Here is a 26,581-nt window from a genome sequence, read left to right as displayed (position 1 = left end):
TCTGAAGGCTGAGGGACATTTAGGACGTACTGCGGATCGCTAAAATGTCCTAATGATTATGATCATACTTCCTCAATTCAAATATTTTGGCGACACTGTAGGAACAATGGTTTGGTATGGTTTAGAAACTTGGGAATCAAGCTGGAGTTATCAGTGTGGCCCCATCACCTTGACATGTTGAAATACTGTATCTTCACACCTAGAATAAAAACCTGCAGGCTTCTGTCATAACTGTCAATTTATTGGGAAAAAATGTAGAATTACAGGGGTCAGTTTGAAAAAAAACTAATCCTGTCCGAATCCTCTTCTGGAATAACGGACTAATAATTACATAACTGGTAACAACTTTTCAGTCAGAAATGGCTTTAATTATGTTTCAGCAACACGGACAGCACGATAAACACTGACATTCTGTGGTGGTCGCTGCAGGGAGTAGACAGAGACAACGGGTGCTAGTCACACAGTCACTCGCTGTCTTTTTTTTTTTTTTTTTTTAAACACAGCAAGTCTGAGCCAGGCCAGGCCCGCACAATCAAATCAATCGCTGGACAGACTCCTTCCAGTCATTTGTGTGTCTTAATTATTTAATCACACCATGTGCTTAAAGCATCAGACAAGCTCAGTGAATATAGTTGATTTGATTAAAACACAGGATGTGTAAATATATAGAAAAATACACATTTAAAACAGAACACTCAGGTTACCTCAACGCTGATTGGATATTATTTTACATTTTTTAATCAAGGGAGGCGAAATGCTCGCTGGCTTCCCTTGCATTCAATGCTAAGGGCGGCAACAACGTCATACTCTTTTGGAAAATTCTGAAACACAAAGACATTTGACATGCTTTTTTCGGGGTGGGGGTGCCACTGTTTGTCAATCACTCCTATCGATTATCACATTTAAATAAATTGCATGAGGGGAGAAATGAGGTTGCACGTCCTATTAAAACTGACAGAAAAAAAACATACGGAATCTGGGAATAATGTGTACATCAATGGTGAGAGGACAATTTTGTAGAAGACAGCTAGGTACATTTTGAAGCGCCAACGCTGTAAGTGTAAAGCAACACTTTTTTGTAAATCGCTTCCATCGATTTCACGCTGAAATCAATAGAACAGGGAAAATGTTGAGTGTAGCACTGTTTATCTAACACTATTTAAAGGCCTCACGGAAACTTGGAATAACCTATACATGGTTGGTTAGATGAGAATTTGCAGAAGGCTTTAATCTATATTTTGGGATGGCAGATGTTGATTTCAGGAGACTGCCATCACGGAAAAGAGAAACTTTTTCTGTTAACATCAATGAATCACAACCCGTCATAGGATATCAACAGTGACAACCGTTGGCTACTTGTGGTGGAAATGTTATACTTGTCCTTTTCTATTTACCAATTTCTATGTTCTATGCTTGTGGTTTTCTATAAAACTATTTCTATGCTTGTGCTTTTCTATAAACCAATTTCTGTGTTCATGCAAGTGACTGAATGAATCCTCACCATCAGTAGCTGCAATTTGGCAGTACGCCCAGACCTTTGTTTTGAGAACGAAAAACATCTCAGTTTCAAAGCCTTGAGAGAGAAGAAACCTCGTGAGGTATTGGTCTGTCACATGTTATGAACCAGTATTGATCGGTCACATGAATGAAACAAAAACGGTAATGATTAATTCATTATGCTAAATCATGCAAATATAACTTGTCCGGGACTGCCTCAGCAGCGCTTCTGACAGACGTTCACTATGGCACATTAAGTTTGTTGGAACCTCCCGCGCGCTGACAATAAACGATGATTCATTTAAGATTTGACTTTGAGTGTCCCCGTGTAAGAATTCCCAAAACATGCTATTTAAGTGAAATCTGTGTATTGGTGTGTGGGCAGCGACTTTTATCGAGACCGTGCATTCTCACGGCGTTCTAAACTCTGTGCATTCTCACGGCGTTCTAAACTCTGTGCATTCTCACGGCGTTCTAAACTCTGTGCATTCTCACGGCGTTCTAAACTCCGCGACCCCAAAAGCACATATGACAAAATCAACAGTCCAAAACCAAAGACAGATCTGTTTTAACTAATTGATCATGTGTCATCGTGTTGAGTATTAATGTATATACGAACATCTCCAATCAGAGGTAAAAAAGGATGGGTAATTCCCCCCAATTTGATGTGGTCAAAACGTCAGCTTGTGTAACTGTAGTAACAAATCTTGGAAAGTAGTGTAATATACATTAATTAGATATGGCAAAATAATTCAATATCTTATTTTAGGATGATAGTAAATGAAGCAAATTGATTTTTTCAATAATCACATTTCTCACTAATTTAACCATTTAAATTGTCCTAAGCACAATTTAACCAGGCGCTATAGACTAAAGCGTCCAGAGGGTCTGTGCAGCAGACTGAACGCTTGACGTCCCTAATTAGCTGATATATTAAACACCAGTCCAAACGTCGACCTGGAAGGTAGCCATTCTTTTCATGTTACAGCCTGGCTTTCTGTCCAGTATTGCTGTCCTTCAGGTGTTTCCTGAAGAACTCCTGGACCCTCCTCCACAGGTCCCGCTGAGCTTCAAGGTGGGCTTTAACCTCTCCTCCAAACACCATCACTTTACCTAACGCAGCGTGGAAGCGAGACGGGCAGTTGGGCATGTAGGGCACCTCCAGGAAATGACCCGCCCTGGGGTACGTCACCACCTCAAAGTTCTCTTTCCCATGATGCCTCAGCCGGGCGGCGGCCTGCTGGGCAAAGAGACTGTTCCAGTTCCTGTCGTCCTCCGAGACGGCGAAGAGGAACCTAGAACTGGAATGTTCTATTGGGATCAAAGAACCGCGGTTCCCCTCAGTATCTGGGTCCGGAATGGTGTCTCGGACGTCGACGTGGCCAGACGGTAAGAGGGTGATGTTCTCTAGGATAGGCATGAGGGGAGGGATGATGATGTCTTTGTAGTGCAGCGGCGTCATGATATTAGCGTTGCTGCCGTTGATCCAGGCTGTGGCTGAGATGCCAGAGAGGAAAGAGGCCATGGACAGAGCCAGGTCGCCACTCTTCGAGATGGACAGGATTCCTATTCCTGGACCTAGAGGAAAATAGAATGGTTTGCCAAGATACTTAAAATCATTACAGACAATCAAGGTAAACTAGTTTTGACAAATCAATAAATAGATAGTCAAATTGAACACATAAAAAGCATTGTTATGGGTTGTGCCATTGTTATGAATTGTGCTGTTCTGTTGATATGTATAGAGTAGGGCTGATCCCATTTAGTCGACAGGCTGTTGGTCGACCGAGATTTCTTTAGTCGAGCAGTAGCAACAAAAAAAGAAAATACAAAAATGTATATATTTTAAATCATGTTGTCCAAGCCACCTGTCTGGTTCATACCTGTCTGAGTGGACTGTGTCACAGGCGTCGATGAAAGGTGACCAAAACGCAGCGGGTGTAGTGCTCATCTTCTTTTATTATTAATAAAGTGAACACTTAAACAAAAACAACAAACCGACAATCTACAGTTCTGCAAGGTACACAGACTATGCAGAAAGCAACCACCCACAAACCCAAAGGAAAAAACAGGCTGCCTAAGTATGGCTTCCAATCAGAGACAACGAAAAACACCTGCCTCTGATTGGAAACCATACTCGGCCAAACATGGAATAAGAAACATAGAAATAGAAAACTAGAACCAAAATCCCCTAGAACCAAAAAACCCCAAAACACACAAAACAAACACCCCCTGCCACACCCTGACCATACCACAATTACAAATGACCCCTTTACTGGTCAGAACGTGACAGACTGATCCATTGTGGAGGCCATTAGGATGGCACAGCCCATCAGTCTATGTGCTACTGAAATTGTATATGGTTATATTATGTAAGAACAATGGTGGCAACACAAATAAAAAAGTATATTATTTTATAACAAATGCGCTTTCTCCCACGATGGATAGTGGTCGCTGTCCACGGTTCTGAAACACATTAGTGCGCTGTTGAATTGGCACCTTTTCCTAGACCATGTTACTATGTGCATAATAGCAACGTTACCCAGCATATTGGTGTTGAGAACAATGCAGCGGAGGCAGCAGAGTTAGATGAGACAACAGCCCTTGCCTTATTGTCTAAGAAAAGTGAGGAGAGAGGAAACCAACTTAATTAAGTCTATAAATCAATAGCCTAATTGTTAAATGTGCCTGGCTTTATAAATCAATATATCTACAGAAATAAGACAGATCCTGCTTCTGTTGCCTGATCGACAGTTTGGTTGATAGCCTACGGATTCGGTGAGCACCAAGCTTTACGCAACAATTTCACAAATTCAGCTGTTTTTAAATCTTTACTATGTTGTACTAAAGGTTTTACACTTTTTTTTGTTAGACCAGCCTCTCTGATATTATTTATAATTTATTTGGTGTTGTTTACACTGTTCCAAATGGTCAAAAAAATATTTTAATGAATAATCCTCCTTTTTCCTTGAACTTCTTTAAGTAAGTAATGTCATTATCATCAGTACTTAGTATTGCAGCCTTGTATAACCACCATGTCATTATCATCAGTAGACTTAGTATAGCAGCTTTGTATAACCACAATGTCATTATCATTAGTAGACTTAGTATAGCAGCCTTGTTTAACCACCATCGAGCTGTAGGCCTAAGAGAGCATCCTGTTTAGTCTGAATAACGTAACTTATTAAGGCCTATATTTCAATACTTATATAGGCTACTCTATCAATAAATAATGTCTTCATTCATGTAATCAAACAGCATACGAGTCATTCATGATGTGAAATGCAATCAAGCATTTTAGTTATTTTCAAATAATGCGACCATTGAATAATTCGCTTGAACAAAAACAATAGGCACACATAACAAGCAGCGCTTGCTCCTTAATTATTTTGCATGATCTCCAGTATTTCCCACAACTAGTCAAATTCATTCCACACATCTAACTTCCCCTTAACCTCCTGCGCAACCAGAAAACAGTCCCCCATTCCGAGTTTATTTGTCACGTCGTCTGCATCCATTTTGCTGTCACGTGTTAAGGTGTTCAGAGTTTGCTATAACCAATTTATTGATGTGATTATGATATGCTATAGGCCCTATTGGTCACGTGCATGCGAAACATACGTGTTACGTAAAGAGAGCAAGGGTTGAGGGAAGAGGGAATGTTTTTCCTGAAACAAATGTGGGATTTTGGTAACGTAACTTTTCAGTCAGAAATGGCTGCCATTATGTTACAGCTTCAGCAACACATACAGGCAATACACACTGATGTTCTGTGGCGGTCACTGCAGCAGGGAGGAGAGAGAGACAACAGGTGCTAGTCACACAGTCACTCGCTGTCTTCTTTTTTTTCTTCTTTTTTAAACAACACAGCAAGTCTGAGCCAGGCGGCAAATCAAATCAAATCAATTGTGGTCAGACTCCCTCTAGTCATTTGTGTATCTTAATTATTTCAAACAGTTCGCTTAAAGCATCAGACAAGCTCAGCGCATGTAGTTGATTTGATTAAATAACATTGGATGTGTCTATACAGTTGAAGTCAGAAGTTTACATACACCTTAGCCAAATACATTTAAACTCAGTTTTTCACAATTCCTGATATTTAATCCTAGTTCCTGTCTTAGGTCAGTTAGGATCACCACTTTATTTTAAGAATGTGAAATGTCAGAATAATAGTAGAGAGAATGATTTATTTCAGCTTTTATTTCTTTCAACACATTCCCAGTGGGTCAGAAGTTTACATACACTCAATTAGTATTTGGTAGCATTGCCTTTAAATTGTTTAACTTGGGTCAAAGGTTAAGGTAGCCTTCCACAAGCTTCCCACAATAAGTTGGATGAATTTTGGCCCATTCCTCCTGACAGAGCTGGTGTAACTGAGTCAGGTTTGTAGACCTCCTTACTCGCACACGCTTTTTCAGTTCTGCCCACAAATTTTCTATAGGATTGAGGTCAGGGTTTTGTGATGGCCACTCCAATATCTTGACCTTGTTGTCCTTAAGCCATTTTGCTACAACTTTGGAAGTATGCTTGGGGTTATTGTCCATTTGGAAGACACGTTTGCAACCAAGCTTTAACTTCCTGACTGATGTCTTGAGATGTTGCTTCAGTATATCCACACAATTTTCCATCCTCATGATGCCATCTGTTTTGTGAAGTGCACCAGTCCCTCCAGCAGCAAAGCACCCCCACAACATGATGCTGCCACCCCCGTGCTGCACGGTTGGGGTGGTGTTCTTCGGCTTGCAAGCCTCCCCCTTTTCCCTCCAAATATAACGATGGTCATTATTGCCAAACAGTTCGATTTTTGTTTCATCAGACTAAATGACATTTCTCCAAAAAGTACGATCTTTGTCCCCATGTGCAGTTGCAAACCATAGTCTCGCTTTTTTATGGCGGTTTTGGAGCAGTGGCTTCTTCCTTGCTGAGCAGCCTTTCAGGTTATGTCAATATAGGACTCATTTTACTGTGGATATAGTTACCTTTGTACCTGTTTCCTCCAGCATCTTCACAAGGTCCTTTGCTGTTGTTCTGGGATTGATTTGCACTTTTCACCCCAAAGTACATTCATCTCTAGAAGACAGAACGCGTCTCCTTCCTAAGCGGTATGACGGCTACGTGGTCCCATGGTGTTTATACTTGCGTACTATTGTTTGTACAGATGAACGTGGTAACTTAAGGCATTTGGAAATTGCTCCCAAGGATGAACCAGACTTGTGGAGGTTTATCACTTTTTTCCCTGAGGTCTTGGCTGATTTCTTTTGATTTTCCCATGATATCAAGCAAAGAGGCACTGAGTTTGAAGGTAGACCTAGAAATACATCCACAGGTACACCTCCAATTGACTCAAATGATGTAAATTAGCCTATCAGAAGCTTCTAAAGCCATTACATTTTCTGGAATTTTACAAGCTGTTTAAAGGCACATTCAGCTTAGTGCATGTAAACTTCTGACCCACTGGAATTGTGTTACAGTGAATTATAAGTGAAATAATCTGTCTTTAAACAATTGTTGGAAAAATGACTTGTGTCATGCACAAAGTAGATGTCCTAACCGACTTGCCAAAACTATAGTTTGTTAACAAGACATTTACATTTACATTTAAGTCATTTAGCAGACATTTAACAAGACATTTGTGGAGTGGTTGAAAAACGAGTTTTAATGACTCCAACCTAAGTGTATGTAAACTTCCGACTTCAACTGTATATGGAAAATCTATTGGTCGAAAGAACAGACGATTCTTGGTCGACCTAGATTTTTTTTTGGTAGGGACAGCCCTAATGTAGAGTAAACAACAGCCACTAGATGGCAGCTTTTACACAGCTAACAAAATATACCAGTTTAGTGAGAGGAACCTCAAGGTGATATTTGTTTCTAATGGAACAAATGGCAAATTATTCATGATGCGTCTCCTCAGAGTAAGAGTGCTGGGCTGGGTTTCCTAAAAGCATCGTAGCCCTAAGAACATCTTTCATCCGTTGTAATTCCATTGAAACTAAATGATCTTAGTACGACGCTGCTTTTGGGAAACCCAGCCCTGGACATCGCATGGACATGACGAGCCTGATCACCACTTCTACACCTGCCCTTCTTCCTCCACTAACCTGTGGCTGTCTTCTCAGGAATGTAATGGCCTCTTCAAAGTACTCCAGGTCAAAGTGTTTAGGAACGTTTCTGGGCATGTCCTGGTAGCCGTAGTAGGCCAGCGCCAGAACCACAAAGCCTTTGTTAGCCAGCAGACTGGCCCGGACCTCTGATAGACCTCCGCCCAGAATATACACATCTAGTACCCCAGGAAATGGACCCTGAACTAAGGAGAGGGGAATAGGTTTCTGGCATGCCTACCTATATAATACCTATGCAATGCAAAGTTGGCCTATGGAACATCTAACATTGTAATTTGTGTTTTTCTTAGGAGAACTCACACCACCACATTGGCACAATTAAAGCATAATTAATATTGGCCCTTTGGTTTAACAAACAAATTGAGATGTAGGCCTACAGTATATTCAATCAATGGATTTCCATTTCCTTAGAGCAATGTTTATAAATACTGGTCCTGTGGACACAAAAATTCAATTTCCCACTTGAGAGCAGTTTGAATGGCCTAAGTTACTAACCGGGTGGTAGAAAGAGGACTCCCTGAATTCTTCCTTCTTTCAAGCCCAACAGTATCCTCCTCGCCCCTTCTGTCATGAACCGCCTCTCGTTGGTCGCTGTGGCCAAGAGCTCACCTGTATCCCCATGCAGAACATCTATATTAACCATAATTGAACTCAACACATTATTTTTTTACATTTTGCTGTGTGGAGTCTCGGGCGCCATGGCCCAAAACAAGCCCATGGGTTCAACTCCCGTCTAACTGCCGCCAAGAGAAGGAGAGCGGCAAAGGTCCACTTGTCCTGTAGCATCTGCCTTATACACGGAGGAAGCTCTGAAGATGACCCCTTTATCGTCCCGGAGGTTGGACCTCAACTCCACTTTCTGAAACGGAGATAGTCCATCTACCTGCACGTGTACTGGCTCGTCGAAGAAACAGCAAGGGCTGGGGAGAAGTCTAACACGAACCTGTTGAGAACGGGACCCCATTGTTGTTTTGTGAACCCGTAGAAACCAGGGCTGCGTTCGTTTTTATGCTCTGAAACGTTCAATTGAACGGAATTTTGCTGTACTGTACAACCAGTTGAAGAGCGGGGAGAGGTTGTTTGTTTGGGAACACTTCTTCTTCTTCTTTGTCAAGGTTTTATGGCAGAATACACCTATTGTTGTGTATTGCTGCCATCTACTGGACTGGAATCACTGCGGTCCACACTCAAAAGTAGACAGCACTCGGCCCTAAACCCTCAGCCCTTGAATTACACTTCACATCGTCACGTCCGAGTGTAGCTAAAATGTTTTTTTATTTTATTGAAATGAAATTGTATTAATGTTAACAACAAATCAATACAAAAAGTACACACATTTATAATTCTAGCAGCTTTGTTGTTGGTAGAGTATTTAATTGTCTTAAAATATAGTTACATTTATTTTTGTAAGGTAAGAAAAGTTTACATTTGTGAATATGAAATTTGTCCCCCAAAAAATATGAAATTAATTACATAAAATTGTTTTAACTTATTTCTATCGTAGGTAAAGAATCCAAGCAGTACATCTCTCCATAATAGTGTAAAATCTTCATAAATGTGTTCAATTATAAATCTACTGATGTCTTGCCACAGTTTCCTTACATGAATACAATGCCAAAAAAGACGCAACACTGTTTCTGGGTGGTCATTACAAAAGATACAATTTGAATGTATGTTTTTCTTAAACTTCTTCATATAGTGGTTGGCAGGATAATATTTATGAATATTTCTTAAATAAACTTCCTTCATTTAGTTAATTAACTAATTATTGAAACTAATTAATTTAGTTTAGTTAATAAGTAGCTATGTGTGTGGCAACGTCCAAACTTTTTCCCAACAGATAATATCAATAAAACCATTCCAATCAGGCATGGCATAAGGTATAGACACAACATCCTGTTGAAACAAGGCTGTATGTACTAAAATAAAAACAAATCGTTCCTACTGATGAGTCAACAGGGTTAATCGTAGGTATGTTCTGAGGGTCAGGTCTCGACATGTTCCTGAATAATAAAGCAACTCCTGAGGGAAAGGCATCTAAAACTATTGCAAAATCTTTAGGTGTTACAGGGATCTTGTAAAGATATAAGAATGACTTATAACTAAGTGAAAGACCCTCTGCATTTACCAGTAGGCTCACCAATAGGATATTATTTACCAGTTGGCTCACCAATAGGATATTATTTACCAGTAGGCTCACCAATAGGATATTATTTACCAGTAGGCTCACCAATAGGATATTATTGCGGAACCAATATTCTAAAAACAACAATACAACATGTCCTGATTATTCCATATATAATATCTGTGTGGAGAATAAATATTCTTATAAATGAAGGACCATGACAAGAAAACCTGCCAATGAAAAGCAGAGAGTTTCACTGGAACTTTGCCATGGTGGCTGGCCGTGCACCGGGGCCAGATCTTCCGGGAAGTCATCGAACAAAGTCTCTCGGACATTCGGTTTCCGTTTCATAAAATTTTCAAATTTTGGTCATTTTTCCGCAGTCCCGGTAAATTCCAGCAGATGGCGAATGGAATCTTCTTGCAAATGTACAAAACATCACTAATCACGACATGGCCATTTCTCCTAAAAGGAAAATACTTCGAAGACGAAACTTGGTGAGCATAGGTTTGGCATAATGGGCAGTTAGCCCCGAACAAGATGGTGTCGAGGCCTTAAAGGTTAAAGGTCAAAAACGAAAATAGAGCACTAATTTGACCGCTTCACATCAAAGTACATGAACCTACGGTGTCAGGAAAAAAGAAGCAGACATTTATCTATCGTAATTTAAGAGAAATCATACAATGACAAATTGGTGATGTTCAAAAAAATGTGTTTTTTTCTCCAAAAAGTTACAGATCCAGTTGCAGCGTGTTCAGACGAATCCGTTAAGGTGGATTTTGGAGCTCTGCAAGATTTCTGTGATTTTCTGAAATAACACACTCATTCAACCCTCTGTAAATAAGTCAGTTCTTAATGTAAAGACTTAAAACTCAATATTCTATAAGAGCTTAACCCAATGAGGATATGTGTTTACTTTTAGCTTCCTGTGTCAACCGGAAGTGCCTAGAATTGGGGTCAAAGGGGCTGTTTCGAAGGGTTAAAAAAGTCACATCTTTCCAAAACTTCAAATGTGTGATTAGGCAACCCTCATGAACTGTAAATCAGTCATTTATCACAACAGATGTCAAAGAAAAGCTCACACACACACACAGCAAGGATGGAGTGACACAGTGTGGAGCTTAGAGACACACAGAGCCTGCAATAGTTACCTTTGTTCGAACTGTCAAAGAACCGTCAGACCTAGAGCTCTGAAACTTTAGAAACCTGTTCTAGAGCTCAAGTCGATAGTGCACGGTGAGTTATGTGGCTCTAGAAGGTTCTCAGACCGAGAAACAACCTCGTACACTTGCAAAAACTTCAATTCATTTTGACCATTACGAAAATGACGACATTTAGAAAAGTCCCAGAGTCGCAAGACTAGGTCCATTGAAACCGCCTCGGCCCATAGAGACAGACCCTAACGTTTCTGTCCGATAGCTCATTCAAGGATCCTGTAGCAACGCCCGGAAAATGTGGATTTTCAGCACCAATTAAGGTTGCTGCTTGGGCTCCAAATGACCTATCGAGCCGAAATTTGGGATTCAGGGTCGCCTCAGCTAGGCCTACACATAATGTCAGAACTGGACCAGCAACTAGAACGTAACTACGTGTTTAATGTTTTTATTACGGTTTAAATAGAAGGCTCTGTGAATTTTTGGCCTGCTCTGAAATATGTGATACTTGGCTTCTAAACGAGTTGGAAAAAGAGGGTGTGGTGTCAGTTTGTATCAGTTTGGTGTCAGAATGATATCTAATTGACTGATGGACGGTGACTTGCTGGCTGACTTTTGTCCATTTGCAATATGTTTAACCTGTTATGGCTAAGGGGCAGTATTTTCACGGCCGGATAAAAAACGTACCCGATTTAATCTGATTATTACTCCTGCCCAGAAACTAGAATATGCATAGAATTATTACCTTTGGATAGAAAACACTCCAAAGTTTCTAAAACTGTTTGAATGGTGTCTGTGAGTATAACAGAACTCATTTGGCAGGCCAAAACCTGAGAAGATTCCATGCAGGAAGTGCCCTGTCTGACAATTTCTTGCCCTTCTTGATTATCTCTATCCAATACAGGGGATCTCTGCTGTTATGTGACACTTCCTATGGCTCCCATGGGCTCTCAGAAGGAGGCAAAAAGCTGAATCGTGGCTTTGCAGGCTCTGGCTGAAAAAAAGTAGCGCGTTTGGATAGTGGCTGGTCACGGTACTGTGAGACTCAGGCTCGTGCACGAGGGGATCCCATGCTTTTATTTTCTCTCTCTTTGTACGTATACATGCTTTCCCGGTCGGAATATTATCGCTTTTTTACGAGAAAAATGGCATAAAAATGGATTTTAAACAGCGGTTGACATGCTTCGAAGTACGGTAATGGAATATTTAGAAATCTTTTGTCACGAAATGCGCCGTGCTCGTGACCCTTATTTACACTTCGGATAGTGTCTTGAACGCACGAACAAAACGCCGCTATTTGGATATAACAATGGATTATTTTGAACCAAACCAACATTTGTTATTGAAGTAGCAGTCCTGGGAGTGCATTCTGACGAAGAACACCAAAGGTAATCAAACTTTTCTAATAGTAAATCGGAGTTTGGTCAGGGCTAAACTTGGTGGGTGTCTAAATAGCTAGCCGTGATGGCTGGGCTATCTACTCAGAATATTGCAAAATGTGCTTTCACCGAAAAGCTATTTTAAAATCGGACACCTCGATTGCACAAAGGAGTTCTGTATCTATAATTCTTAAAATAATTGTTATGTTTTTTGTGAACGTTTATCGTGAGTAATTTAGTAAATTCACCGGAGGTTTGCGGGGGGTATGCTAGTTCTGAACGTCACATGTTAATGTAAAAAGCTGGTTTTTGATATAAATATGAACTTGATTGAACAAAACATGCATGTATTGTATAACATAATGTCCTAGGTGTGTCATCTGATGAAGATCATCAAAGGTTAGTGCTGCATTTAGCTGTGGTTTTGTTTTTTGTGACATTATATGCTAGCTTGAAAAATGGGTGTCTGATTATTTCTGGCTGGGTACTCTGCTGACATAATCTAATGTTTTGCTTTCGCTGTAAAGCCTTTTTGAAATCAGACAGTGTGGTTAGATAAAGGAGAGTCTTGTCTTTAAAATGCTGTAAAATAGTCATATGTTTGAAGAATTGAAGTTTTTGTATTTTTCAGGAATTTGTAAATCGCGCCACGCCTATCATTGGATATTGGAGCAGGTGTTCCGCTAGCGGAACGTCTAGATGTAAGAGGTTAAACAGTGATAGACCATCACCAAATTGACAGTCTGAAATCAACACCAACGAGCGATGGAGAGGAACCAGAATCACTGCCCGGCCACCCCGAGTTCATCGGGCCAGTGAATTTCGCATTCCTGCAGTATTTTTTAGCATGTCAAATTCGCGATTGTAAATGCCCATTGAAACATATTGCAAATGGACAGCCGAGCACCTGGTGATTGAAATGGGTTACCAGAAGCACATTTTTTAAATTGTTTTTAATGCCTTTAGGGGGGAGCAAGGGGTCTACGGTTGGGTAGGGAGCACCCCCCACCCGGGCCCATCCCTGGTCATTTTGGACGTTTTTCAAACAATCATTAAAAAACAACAGAGTCCCAATTCTACCTCTTCTTACATGACAAATAGACCATCTAGGTTGATTCATGGCTTAACATAGTGCTATATATCATTTGGGCATTATAAATTCCATTTGGACATGGTTCACTGACTTTTGGGTTTGGAAACCGACTTCCTATGATTGTACATGACAAATGGACATAACATCCTGATTTGTCACTTTCAATACTTTCATATTGCATTTGGACATTTCTTATGGCATTTGGCAACAACAACAAAAAATAAGTGACTTTTGACTTCGACATTTGACTTCCTATGATATCATATTGCAAATGGGCAAAACATCCTGATTTGGCACATTCAATAATTTCATATTGCATTTGGACATTTCTTATGGCATTTGGTAATGGTTCCCTACATTTTGACTTTGACTTTTGACTTCCTATGAAATCATATTGCAAATGGACAAAACATCCTGATTTGGCACTTTCAATACTTTCATATTGCATTTGGACATTTCTTATTGCATTTAGCAATGGTTCACTGACTTTTGACTTCGACTTTTGACTTCCTATGAAATCATATTGCAAATGGGCAAAACATTATGGACAAGTAAAAAGTAAATAAATAATTATGACAATAAAATATGTCAAAAGTATGTTCATACAGGTCTTATACATGTATAATTGACAAAAGAATTGAATGAATTTGGAAAAACGGTCCAGAAAGCACTTTTTTAATTTTTTTATTTGACCCTGGTCTTGACTTGATGTGCATTTGCAATATGAAAATTTACGGTGGAGCGCGCTCGCCATCTATTGGATTTTTGCTGTGTTACACTTGGCATTTGCAATATGTTTTGAATGAAACGGCGTCCAAATGAGTGGTCTTGTGCATCGTGTATATGTTTCGTACGGTGCCAATAAGATCCCATTCATTTTTGTCCATTTCAGTGGGGTGTTCCCTTACCAGCATTACGACCAGGAATATGACTTTCCTGAAGTGGATCCTTTGTCCGAACCACCCAGGGAATTTGAATTGATTCCAGAGGCTGACCCAAAAATGCTGCCGGAGAAAAGGTAGACGGAGTGGTCTTCTGGTCAGACTTTGGAGGCGCGCACACCACAAACCACTTCTGAGTATGTTACTCGCTAATGTCCAGTCTCAAGATAACAAGGTAGACAAAATTAGGGCAAGGGATGCTTTCCAGAGAGACATCAGGTATTGTAACATACTCTGTTTTACGGAAACATGGCTCTCTCGGCATATGCTGTCGGAGTCGGTACAGCCACCTGTATTATTTGTGCATCGCGCCGACAGGAAAAAAACATCTCTTCAGGAAGAAGAAGAAGGGCGGGGGTGTATGTTTCCTGATTAATGACTCATGGTGTATTTGTAACAACATACAGGAACTCAAGTCCTTTTGTTCACCTGACCTAGAATTCCTCACAATCAAATGCCGACCGTATTATCTCCCAAGGGAATTCTCCTCGGTTATTGTCCTAGCCGTGTATATCCTCCCTCAAGACGATACTACAACGGCCCTCAGGGAACTTCACTGGACTTGATGCAAACTGTAAGCCATATATCCTGAGTCTGAATTTATTGTAGCTGGGGATTTTAACACTGGATCACTACACTGGATCACTGCTACTCTAACTTCCGCGATGCATACAAGACCCTCCCCCACCCTCCTTTCGACAAATCTGACCACAACTCCATTTTGCTCCTCCCTTCCTATAGGCAGAAACTCCTAAACAAACTACCGCATTTAACCATGGAAAGGTGACTGGGAATATGGCCGAATATAAACAGTGTAGTTATTCCCTCCGCAAGGCAATCAAACAAGCGAAATGTCAGTATAGAGACAAAGTGGAGTCGCAATTCAACGGCTCAGACATGAGACATATATGGCAGGGTCTACAGACAATCACTTCTTTGCCCGCTTTGAGGATAATACAGTGCCACCGTTTCGGCCCGCGACCAAGGACTGTGGGCTCTCCTCCGTGGCCGACGTGAGTAAGACATTTAAACGTGTTAACCCTCGCAAGGCTGCCGGCATCCCTAGCCACGTCCTCAGAGCATGCGCAGACCAGCTGGTTTGTGTGTTTACGGACATATTCAATCTCTCCTTATCCCAGTCTGCTGTCCCCACAGGCTTCAAGATGGCCACCATTGTTCCTGTACCCAAGAAGACAAAGGTAACAGAACTAAATGACTATCACCCTGTAGCACGTACTTCTGTCATCATGAAGTGCTTTGAGAGGCTAGTCAAGGATCATATCACCTCCACCTTACCTGTCACCCTAGACCCACTTCAATTTGCTTACTGACCCAATAGGTCCACAGACGATGCAATCGCCATCACACTGCACACTGCCCTATCCCATCTGGACAAGAGGAATACCTATGTAAGAATACAGTTCATTGACTACAGCTCAGCATTCAACACCATAGTACCCTCCAAGCTCATCAGTAAGCTTGAGGCCTTGGGTCTCAACCATACCCTGTGCAATTGGGTCCTGGACTTTCTGACTGGCCGCCCCCAGGTGGTGAAGGTAGGAAACAACATCTCCACTTCGCTGATCCTCAACACTGGGGCCCACACAATTCAATAATACATTTTGCAGATGACACAACAGTAGTAGGTTTGATTACCAACAATGACGTGACAGCCTACAGGGAGGTGAGGGCACTCGGAGTGAGGTGTCAGGAAAACAACCTCTCACTCAACGTCAACAAAACAAAGGAGATGATTGTGGACTTCAAGAAATAGCAGAGGGAGCACACCCCTATCCACATCGACGGGACAGTAGGCGAGAAGATGGAAAGTTTTAAGTTCCTCAACGTACACATTGTGAACAAACTGAAATGGTTCACCCACACAGAGTGTGGTGAAGAAGGCACAACAACGCCTCTTCAACCGCAGGAGGCTGAAGAAATTTGGCTTGTCACCTAAAACCCTCACAAACTTTTACAGATGCACAATTGAGAGCATCCTGTCGGGCTGTATCACCACCTGGTACGGAAACTGCACCACCCACAACCGCAAGGCTCTCCAAAGGGTGGTGCAGTCTGCCCAACGCATCACCGGGGGCAAACTACCTGCCCTCCAAGACACCTACAGCACCCGATGTCACAGGAAGGCCAAAAAGATCACCAAGGACAACAACCACCCGAGCCATTGCCTGTTCACCCCGCTACCATCCAAATCAAATCAAATTTTATTGGTCACATACACATAGTTAGCAGATGTTATTGTGAGTATAACGAGGTCAGTACAGGTGCATCAAAGCTGGGACCGAGAGACTTAAAAACAGCTTCTATCTCAAGGCCATCAGACTGTTAAACAGCCATCACTAACACAGAGAGGCTGCTGCCTACATACAGACTTGAAATCATTGGCCACTTTAATAAATGGATCGATCACTAGTCACTTCAATAATGCCACTTTAATAATGTTTACATAGCTTGCATTACTGATCTCATATGTATATACTGCATTTTATACCATCTATTGCATCTTGCCTATGTCGCTCTGTCATTGCTCATCCATATATGTATATGCATATATTCTTATTCCATTCCTTTACTTAGATGTGTGTGTATTAGGTAGTTGTTGTGGAATTGTTAGATTACATGATAGATATTGCTGCACTGTCGGAACTAGAAGCACAAGCATTTCGCTACACTCGCAATAACATCTGCTAACCATGTGTATGTGATCAATAAAATGTGATTTATTAGATTTATTTTATAATTGCAAACCAACTTGAAGTTAAGGCCACAACAAGTAGAGAAGACATAATGAGGCCGTTTTTCCAAACAGACGTTTTTCTCCGCCACCATGGGTAGATGCCCACCCGGACCCTCCCCTATAGGTTCAGATTTGCGGCCGGGAGTCCGCACCTTTGGGGGGGTACTGTCACGCCCTGACCAGGGAGAGCCGTTTTTCTCTGTTTGGTTAGGTCAGGGTGTGATATAGGGTGGGCATTCTATGTCATTATATTTCTTTGTTTTGGCCGAGTATGGTTTCCAATCAGAGGCAGCTGTCTATCGTTGTCTCTGATTGGGAATCATACTTAGGCAGCCTTTTCCCACCTGTGTTTGTGGGTAGTTGTTTTCAGTTTAGTTATCTGTTACCTGACGGAACTGTTTGCTTTCGTTTTGTTTCTTTGTTTAAGTGTTTCGTTATATTAATAAATATGAACACTTAACACGCTGCGTTTTGGTCCCCTTCTCATTACGACGAAAGCCATTACAGAACTACCCACCACCAACGGACCAAGCAGTGTGGTTAGGAGGACTGGACTTGGGAGGAGATTCTGGACGGGAAAGGACCCTGGAGGCAGGCTGGGGAGTATCACCGTCTTAAAGAGGAGATTGAGGCAGCAAAAGCGGAACGGCGACATTACGAGGAGCTAGCCCAACGACGGAAGCCCGAGAGGCATCCCCCCCAAAGGTTTTTGGGGGGGCACACGGGGAGATTGGCAGAGTCAGGGTGGAGACCTGAGCCAACTCCCCGTGCTTACCGTGGGGAGAGTAGGACTGGTCAGGCACCGGGTTATGCGGTTATGCGCACGGTGTCTCCAGTGTGCAGCCACAGCCCAGTACGCTCTGTGCAAGCTCCCCGCAGTGGCCGTGCTAGAGTTGGCATTCAGCCAGGAAGGACTGTGGCGGCTCAGCGTTCCTGGTCTCCGGTGCGTCTCTTCGGCCCAGGTTATCCTGCGTCAGCTCTACACACGGTTCCCCCAGTTCGCCAGCACAAACCAGTGCAGCCTGTTCCAACGCCCCACGCTTGCCGGGCTACGGTGGGATACAGCCAGGACGGGTTGTGCCAGCCATAAGCTCCAGACCGCCAGTGCGCCTCCACGGCCCAGTATATCCTGCACCAGTTCTATGCACTGTGTCGCCAGTGCTCCTGCACAGCCCAGTTCGTCCTGTACCAGCGCCCCGCCCTTGCCGGAATAAAGTAAGCATCCAGCCAGGACGGGTTGTGCCAGCCATACGCTCCAGACCTCCAGTGCGCCTCCACGGCCCAGTATACCCTGTGCCTGCTCTGCGCACCCAGTTTCCAGTGCGTCTCCTCAGTCCGGTGAGACCTGTTCCAGCTCCACGTAAGAAGCCTCCAGTGATGATCTATGGTCCGAAGCCTCCAGTGATGATCCATGGCACGAAGCCTCCAGTGATGATCCATGGCCCGGAGCCTGTAGGGATGATGCATGGCACGAAGCCTCCAGTGATGATCCATGGCCCGTAGCCTCCAGTGATGATCCATGGCAAGAAGCCTTCAGTGATGATCCATGGAGCAGAACCTGTAGCGATGATCCATGGTATGGAGCCTACAGTGACGTCCCCCTGTCCGGAGCCTCCAGCGACTGCGTTTTGGTCCCCTTCTCATTACGACGAAAGCCATTACACCCACCATACTCATAAGTGTTTATTACAACAGTTTTCCTAATGTAATGGGTACGGTTTCGCCACAGAAAGTTGAAAAGCATCTGGTCGATCTTTTTGCTTTTTTTACTGTCAAGATATAAAGACAGAGTGGCATATGTTAGCCTAGAGATAATCTCAGCCTTTGTTATTAGGACTCTTCCTTTTAAAGATAAGTCCCTCTGTAGCCATTGATTTAGCTGCTTCTGGGAGGTTATAATAAGAGCGTTCAAATTTAGCAAGCCTCTAAATTTCTGGGCCCAGATTCACAAAACCTTCTTAAGAAGAAATTTCAATTTTTTCCTTAACTATAGACTTATGAAGAAAGTTAAGCAAAGTTGTTATTCCTCAAATGTTCTTGGAAATGTTTGAATCTTGAAAACAAAGTTATTGGATTTGTTCTTAATTCCAAGATAGCTAAACCCTTGTCTAAACTCTGAGAAGAGAGATAATACACTCATGAAGGCAACTGAACATGTGCAATTCACTCACAAACTTAATTTGAAAGTTTCAGTATTGATTATTTTAAACCCAAGAACATGTTTTAGAACAGTAATCTCAGTACGAAATATGCTAACATGATTGCCATTCCTAGCTAGATAGCTAGCTAAAACGGTTGCCTAGCAACACACATCTTAACAAGATTAACAAGAAGATATTTGAAAAGTATTCTTACGTTTTTGTGTAAGCAGTGTTTTGTAAATCTGGGCTCTGATCCTTAGTAATGGTTATGTCTAAATATGTAAGTTCTTCTTTCACTGGAATACCATAATATGAGGGTGTCACACAATCTTTGACAGCCACGAGTTCACATTTATTAATGTTAAGATATAGACCAAAGGAAAAGGATTCTATCACATTGATCGATATGGGAATCTGACTAGCATCTTTCAGAAAAAGTGTAGTATCATCTTGTCCTGTTTGGGCGCATGAACCGCTAGCGGGACACCTACAACAACATCCGGTGAAATTGCAGAACGCGAAATTCAAAATACAAAAATCGTAATATTAAACATTCCTGAAAATACAAGTGTCATACGTCATTTAAAAGCTTAACTTCTTGTTAATCCAACCGCGTTGTCAGATTTCAAAAAGGCTTTACGGCGAATGCATACCATGCAATTATCTGAAGACAGCGCTCCACATCAAAATACTTTTTCAACCAGCACAGGCGTCACAAAATCACTTACCTTTGAAGATCTTCCTCTGTTTGCAATCCCAAGGGTCCCAGCTACACAATGAATTGTAGTTTTGTTCGATAAAGTCCTTCTTTATATTAAAAAACGTCAGTTTAGTTGGTGCCAATGATCTCAGTAATCCACTCAACATGCATACAAATTAATCCAAAAAGTTACCGGTAAAGTTTGTCCAAACAAGTCAAATGATGTTTCTAATTAATCCTCAGGTACTCTAATATCTAAATAAATGATAATATTTAAGACGGAGAATAGTATGTTCAATAGGGAAGATAAATAACGAAGAGCGCGCACCTCATTCACGCGCCAACAAGACTACTTTTCTAATGAGAGACACCTTGGAAAAACTACAACTACTTGCTCATTTTTCAAAAAACAAGCCTGAAACTATTTCTAAAGACTGTTGACATATAGTGGAAGCCATAGGAACTGCAATCTGGGTCCTATCTATTTGTATTTCCCATAGGCTAGCATTGAAATGGCCTGTGACCTCATAAAAACAAAATTCTGGATGGATTTTCCTCTGGTTTTCGCCTGCCATATTAGTTCTGTTAATCTCACAGACAGAAACTTGAGAGTGTTTTCCTTCCAATGCTACCAAGTATATGCATATCCTAGCTTCTGGGCCTGAGTAACAGGCAGCTTACTTTGGGCACGTCAGTCATCTGAAATTCCGAACAATAACCAGTATGCTAATGAAGTTAATGTCCCTTGCCCAAGTGAGGGAGAGTGATGATCGGAGAGGCAACGTCCTTGGTGGAAATCTTGAATTTGAGCTTAAGCACAACCACGCTAAAGCTATTAATGTACCTAGCAAGCTAACATAGCTAGCGTCAGTTACCCATAATTTTGAGTTTCATCCTTTATTCCAATAAATTTCAGAATTCCAGCAAATATGTTTATGAAGCTAGCTACATTTTATAGGCTCCTTACTACGAGACTAAGCCAATTTACCAACTCTAAAATCAATGTAATATATATATATATATATTAGCAAGCTAGCATCATCATTTTGTCAGACATGCTGAAAATGCAGTCGTGTTGATTACATTTGACACTTCGCCGCACCGGAGTATGACAGTTGACTACAGTTTGCATTAAATTGTGGGTCATATCAACCCCACAAGCAGTTCTTCACTCTCTTCCTCGAGCTAAATCAAGGGCTAAGGGGGCAACGTTACTGAACGTTTGTGAATTGGACCTCTACTAAAGATGACAATCAAACTGTATCTGGGTTTCGACGGAGAATTGGCTAGCGTGAGGCAGGACATAAGATTTGTATAACTAAACCAAGATAGACCACAACCTGCCATTTCCAATGGGAACAAATTAGTCATAGTTGCATAATCTCAGCCAAAATCCATCTCCTTCTATCTTCTCCCGATGCCGGGCCAGTGGGCTTCCTCTCACTACCATATTTGGTAGTGAGTGGAAACGCCACATTTATACATCCGGTGAAATATCTGTCTCATTGTTCTATCTGTAGCAGCACTGTCTTCTTCTCTGATATAATGGCGGTCCTCAAACAAACGTTACTGTGCTGGAGTGTGGTCAATCACAGTTTACAACATGAGCTCCACATTTCTAACTCAGTACTTCTGAGAAAATAAAAAAAGATCTCTACTAACTTGTAATATAGCCTCCCTCATCCCCCAAAATCCCTGACCAAACTTGAAAACACTGTCAGCATTGCCACTGCCTTTTTTAATACTTCACTAATTTCTTCAAGACACCTTGCCACACCAATCAAAAGGGAGCAAACATACCTCAAAGTCTGTTCAATAACGCTTTGGGGAAACGTGTCATTCAGTACAAACCGTTCCGCAACATAGCAAACGCGAACTGAACGCACCTAAGCCTGCTGATGCAACATGACTCCAGCTCCTCTTCCTTTTCCTCCTCTTCCTCTTTTTGCAAAATAATGACAGTTACTATTACTGCTGCCTACTGTCTGAAGTTTAGGCATATCACGGGCCTTGTCAAGCCACTCTGCATAATATTTTCCCACTGGAAAAAAAGTACAAAGTACACACAGTACATTTCCTGGCCTGCCCCGCCCCCCCTCGTGGTCAAGCTATCTGTCTGTGCCAAGTCACAGGGATACAGTCAAATAGAAATCAAAGCAAATTAAACAAAGTATCATAAACAACAGGTGTAGACTAACAGTGAAATGATTCCTTATGGGCCCTTCCCAACAATGCAGAGAAAGAAAATAGAGAAAAAATTGAAAAGTCAAACGTGTAATAATAAAAAATAATAATAAACACACAATGAGTAATGTTAACTTGGCTATACACACAGTACCAGTACTGTGCAGGGCAGTGGAGGCTGCTGAGGGGAGGACGGCTCATAATAATGGCTGGAACGGAGATCATGGAATGGCAACAAACCACGTGTTTGATGTATTTGATACTATTCCACTTAATCCACTCCAGCCTTTACCACGAGCCCGTGTCACCAACCTCCCCTGGGGCAGGGGTACGAGGTAATTGAGGTAGATATAGTATAATATAAATAATATAATAATAATAATATAATAGGTAGAAATAAAGTGACAGATAATTAAAAGTAGCAGCAGTGTGTGTGATGAGTCAAAAATGGGTCAATGTAGATAGTCCGAGTAGCTATTTCGTTAACTAGTTCATTAACTATTTAGCAGATTTACGGCTTGGAGGTAGAAGTTGTTCAGGGTCCTGTTGGTTGCAGACTTGGTGTATCGGTGGCAGAGAGAACAGTCTATAACTTGGGTGGCTGGGTTCTTTGACAATTTATTGGGCCTTCCTCTGGTATAGAGGTCCTGGATATCAGAGAGCTCGGCCCCAGTTAAGTACTGGGTTGTACACACTACCTCTGTAGCGCCTTGCAATCGGATGCCAAGTAGTTGCCATACCAAGCGATGATGCAGCCAGTCAAGATGCTCTCAATGGTGCAGCTGTAGAACTTTTTGAGGATCTGAGGGTCCATGCCAAATCTTTTCAGCCTTCTGAAGGGAAAGAGTCATTGTTGTGCCCTCTTCACGACTGTGCTGGTGTGTGTTGACCATGATAGAGCCTTAGTGATGTGGACACTGAGGAACTTTAAGCTCTCAACATGCTCCACTACAGCATCATTGATGTAGTCTTAATTCATTCCTACTTAGATGTGTGTGTATTGGGAATATGTTGTGTAATTTGTTAGATATTACTTCTTAGATATTACTGCACTGTCGGAGCTAGAAGCACAAGCATTTCGCTACACCCGCAATAACATCTGCTAATCACGTGAATGTGATCAATAAAATTTGATTTGATTTGGGTGTGCTCGGCCCTACGTTTCCTGTAGTCCACGATATGCTCTTTTGTCTTGCTGGCGTTCAGGGAGAGGTTGTTGTCCTGGCACCACACTGCCAGGTCTCTGACTTCCTCCCTATAGGTTGTCTCATCGTTGTTGGTGATCAGGCCTACCACCGTCGTGTGGTCCGCAAACTTAGTGATGGTATAGGAATCGCGCTCTGCCACGCAGTCGGGGGTGAACAGGGAGTACAAGAGGGGATGAAGCAGGTACCCCTGAACGGCCCCGTGTTGAGGGTCAGTGTGGCGGATACGTTGTTGCCTACCCTCACCACCTGGGGGCGGCCCGTCAGGAAGTCCAGGATCCAGTTACAGAGGGAGGTGTTCAGCCGCAGGGCAGTTTAGTGATGAGCTTGGAGGGCACTATGGTGTTGAACACTGAGCTGCAGTCAATGAACAGCATTCTCATATAGGTGTTCCTCTTGTTCAGGTGGGAGAGGGCAGTGTGGAGTGCAATAGAGATTGAGTCATCTGTGGATCTGTTGGGGCGGTATGCAAATTGGATGGTGTCCAGGGTGTCTGGGATGATGGTGTTGATGTGAGCCATGACCAGCCTTTCAAAGCATTTCATGGCTACAGATGTGAGTGCTACAGGGTGATAGTCATTTAAACAGGTTACCTTGGCATTCTTGGGCACAGCGACTATGGTCAGACACTTGCCAGCTGGTCAGCGCATGCTCTGAGTAAGCCTCCTGGTAATCCATCTGGCCCTGTGGCCTTGTGAATGTTAACCTGTTTAAAGGTCTTCCTCACATCGGCTACGGAGAGCGTGATCACACAGTCGTCCGGAACAGCTGGTGCTCTCATGCATGGTTCAGTGTTGCTTGCATCGAAGCAAGCATAGAAAACATCTGGTAGGCTTGCATCACTGGTCAGCTCGTGGCTGGGTTTCCCTTTGTAATCCGTGATAGTCTGCAAGCCCTACCACATCCGACAAGCGTCAGAGCAGGTGTAATAGAATTCAGTCTTAGTCCTGTATTGACGCTTTGCCTGTTTGATGGTTCGTCGCAGTGCTTAGAGGGATTTCTTATAAGCGTACGGATTAGTGTCCCACTCCTTGAAAGCGGCAGCTCTAGCCTTTAGCTCAGTGCAGATGTTGCCTGTAATCTATGGCTTCTGATTGGGATATATACTTACGGTCACTGTCAGGACGTCGTCGTCAATGCACGTATTAATGAAGCCGGTGCCATCAGATGAATCCCGGAACATATTCCAGTCTGCACTAGCGAAACAGTCCGATAGTTTAGTATCCGCTTCTTAAGAACACTTCCGTATTCAGGGGCGGACATAGTTATTTGGAGGCCCCAGGCAGAGGCCAGACTGAGCCCCCCTCCTTTATAGTAAAGGCAGTGCCTTCAGAAAGTATTCATACCCCTTGAACTATTCCACATTTTGTTGTGTTACAGCTTGAATTCCCCCATCTACACACAGCACCCCATAATGAAAATATGTTTTGAGAAATGTGTGCAAATGTATTGATATTCAGAAATATCTCATTTACATACAGTACCAGTCAAAAGTTTGGACACACCTACTCATTCAAGGGATTTGCTTTATTTTCGCTATTTTCTATATTGTAGAATAATAGTGAAGACATCAAAAAAATAAAATAGCACAAATGGAATCGTGTAGTAACCAAAAAAAAGTGTTAAACAAATAAAAATATATATTTTATGTTTGAGATTCTTCAAAGTAGCCACCCTTTGCTTGATGACAGCTTTGCACACTCTTGGCATTCTCTCAACCAGCTTCATGAGGTAGTCACCTGGAATGCATTTCAATTAACAGTTGTGCCTTGTTAAAAGTTAATTTGTGGAATTTCTTTCCTTCTTAATGCGTTTGAGTCAATCAGTTGTGTTGTGACAAGGTAAGGCTGGTATACAGAAGATAGCCCCATCTGGTAAAAGACCAAGTCCATATTATGTGAAGAACAGCTCAAATAAGCAAAAAGAAACGACAGTCCAACATTATTTTATGACATGAAGGTCAGTCAATCAAGAAAATGTAAAGAACTGCAGTCACAAAAACCATCAAGCGCTATGATAAAACTGGCTCTAATGAGGACCGCCACAGGAATGGAAGACCCAGAGTTACCTCTACTAAAGAGGATAAGTTCATTAGAGTTAACTGTACCTCAGATTGCAGCCCAAATAAATGCTTCACAGAGTTCAAGTAACAGACACAGCTCAACATCAACTGTTCAGAGACCGGGTGAATCAGGCCTTCATGGTCGAATGCTGCAAAGAAACCACTACTAAAGGACACCAATAATAAGAAGAGACTTCTTATTGTTTCCCACCGTGAAGCATGGAGGAGGTGTGAGGGTGTGGTTTTTCATTTGCTGGTGACACTGTCGGTGATTTATTTAGAATTCAAGGCACACTTAACCAGCATGGCTACCACAGCATTTTGCAGCGATTCTCCATCCCATCGGGTTTGTGCTTAGTCCCGCTATCATTTGTTTTTCAACAGGACAACGACCCAACACACCTCCAGGCTGTGTAAAGGCTATTTTCCCAAGAAGGAGAGTGATGGAGTGCTGCATCAGATGACCTGTCCTCCACAATCACCTGACCTCAACCCAATTGAGATGGTTTGGGATGAGTTGGACTGCAGAGTGAAGGAAAAGCAGCCAACAAGTGCTCATCATATGTGGGAACTCCTTACAGACTGTTGGAAAAGCATTCCTCATGAAGCTGGTTGAGTGAATGCCAAGAGTGTGTGAAGCTGTCATCAAGGCAAAGGGTGGCTACTTTGAAGAATCTCAAATATAAAATCTATTTTGATTTGTTTAACACTTTTTTGGTTACTATGTGATTCCATATGTGTTATTTCATAATTTTGATGTCCTCACTATTATTCTACAATGTAAAAAATAGTCAAAATAAAGAAGAACCCTGGAATGAGTAGGTGTGTCCAAACTATTGACTGGTACTGTAAGTATTCACACCCTTGAGTCAATACTTTGTACAATAACCTTTTGCAGAGATTAGAGTTTTGCGTCGTCTTGGGTATGTCTGTACCAGTTTTGTACATCTGGATTTGGGGATTTTCTCTTATTCTCTCTAGCTGGTTTTCTCAGGTGGTCATTTTTCTTCTTCACGATTGGCTGAATCCTCCTGATGACCTGGTTGGACATGACTCCAACAGGTTTACCAAGAGGGATCAGCCAATAAAGTTGGGAAGTCTGTCCCATCCAGTTGGCTACATTAAAATGGTGGAAGCCCTCAATGGCGCTTCCCATGCTAATACGGGCTTTTGGCCACTAGAGGCCTCTATCGTTCATTGACTTATACAGTCATTTTGCCTGA

General features: G+C 42.1%; 1 protein-coding gene across 2 annotated transcripts; it reads right to left on the bottom strand.

The window, feature by feature from the left end:
• Positions 1-220: 220 nt before the first annotated feature.
• Positions 221-8,767, bottom strand: LOC106571092 (acyl-coenzyme A thioesterase 1). Of its 2 annotated transcripts, XM_045695564.1 has the most exons (3): positions 8,563-8,760; positions 8,115-8,228; positions 221-3,075 (listed from the first exon to the last, which is right to left on the bottom strand). In XM_045695564.1, the coding sequence occupies exons 2-3, from the start codon at positions 8,188-8,190 to the stop codon at positions 2,480-2,482; spliced, it is 672 nt and encodes a 223-aa protein (XP_045551520.1). In that variant the 5' UTR covers positions 8,191-8,228; positions 8,563-8,760; the 3' UTR covers positions 221-2,479. The 2 variants fall into 2 exon arrangements, with proteins under 2 accessions (XP_045551520.1, XP_013999236.2); XM_014143761.2 differs by having other exon boundaries at positions 8,115-8,767.
• Between the last annotated feature and the right edge of the window lie 17,814 nt (positions 8,768-26,581).

Source organism: Salmo salar, chromosome ssa15, assembly GCF_905237065.1.
Source record: "Salmo salar chromosome ssa15, Ssal_v3.1, whole genome shotgun sequence".
Classification (NCBI taxonomy): Eukaryota; Metazoa; Chordata; class Actinopteri; order Salmoniformes; family Salmonidae; genus Salmo; species Salmo salar.
The sequence above is the reverse complement of the archived record's forward strand: the minus strand, read 5'-3'. Positions and strand labels throughout refer to the sequence as shown.

Coding starts and splice junctions, on each gene's coding strand:
- LOC106571092 (XM_014143761.2), bottom strand. CDS start 8,262: ATGGTTAATATAGATGTTCTGCATGGGGATACAGGTGAGCTCTTGGCC. Junction 3,076..8,114: donor AGTCCTCTTTCTACCACCCG/GTTAGTAACTTA, acceptor ATTTTCCTCTAG/GTCCAGGAATAGGAATCCTG.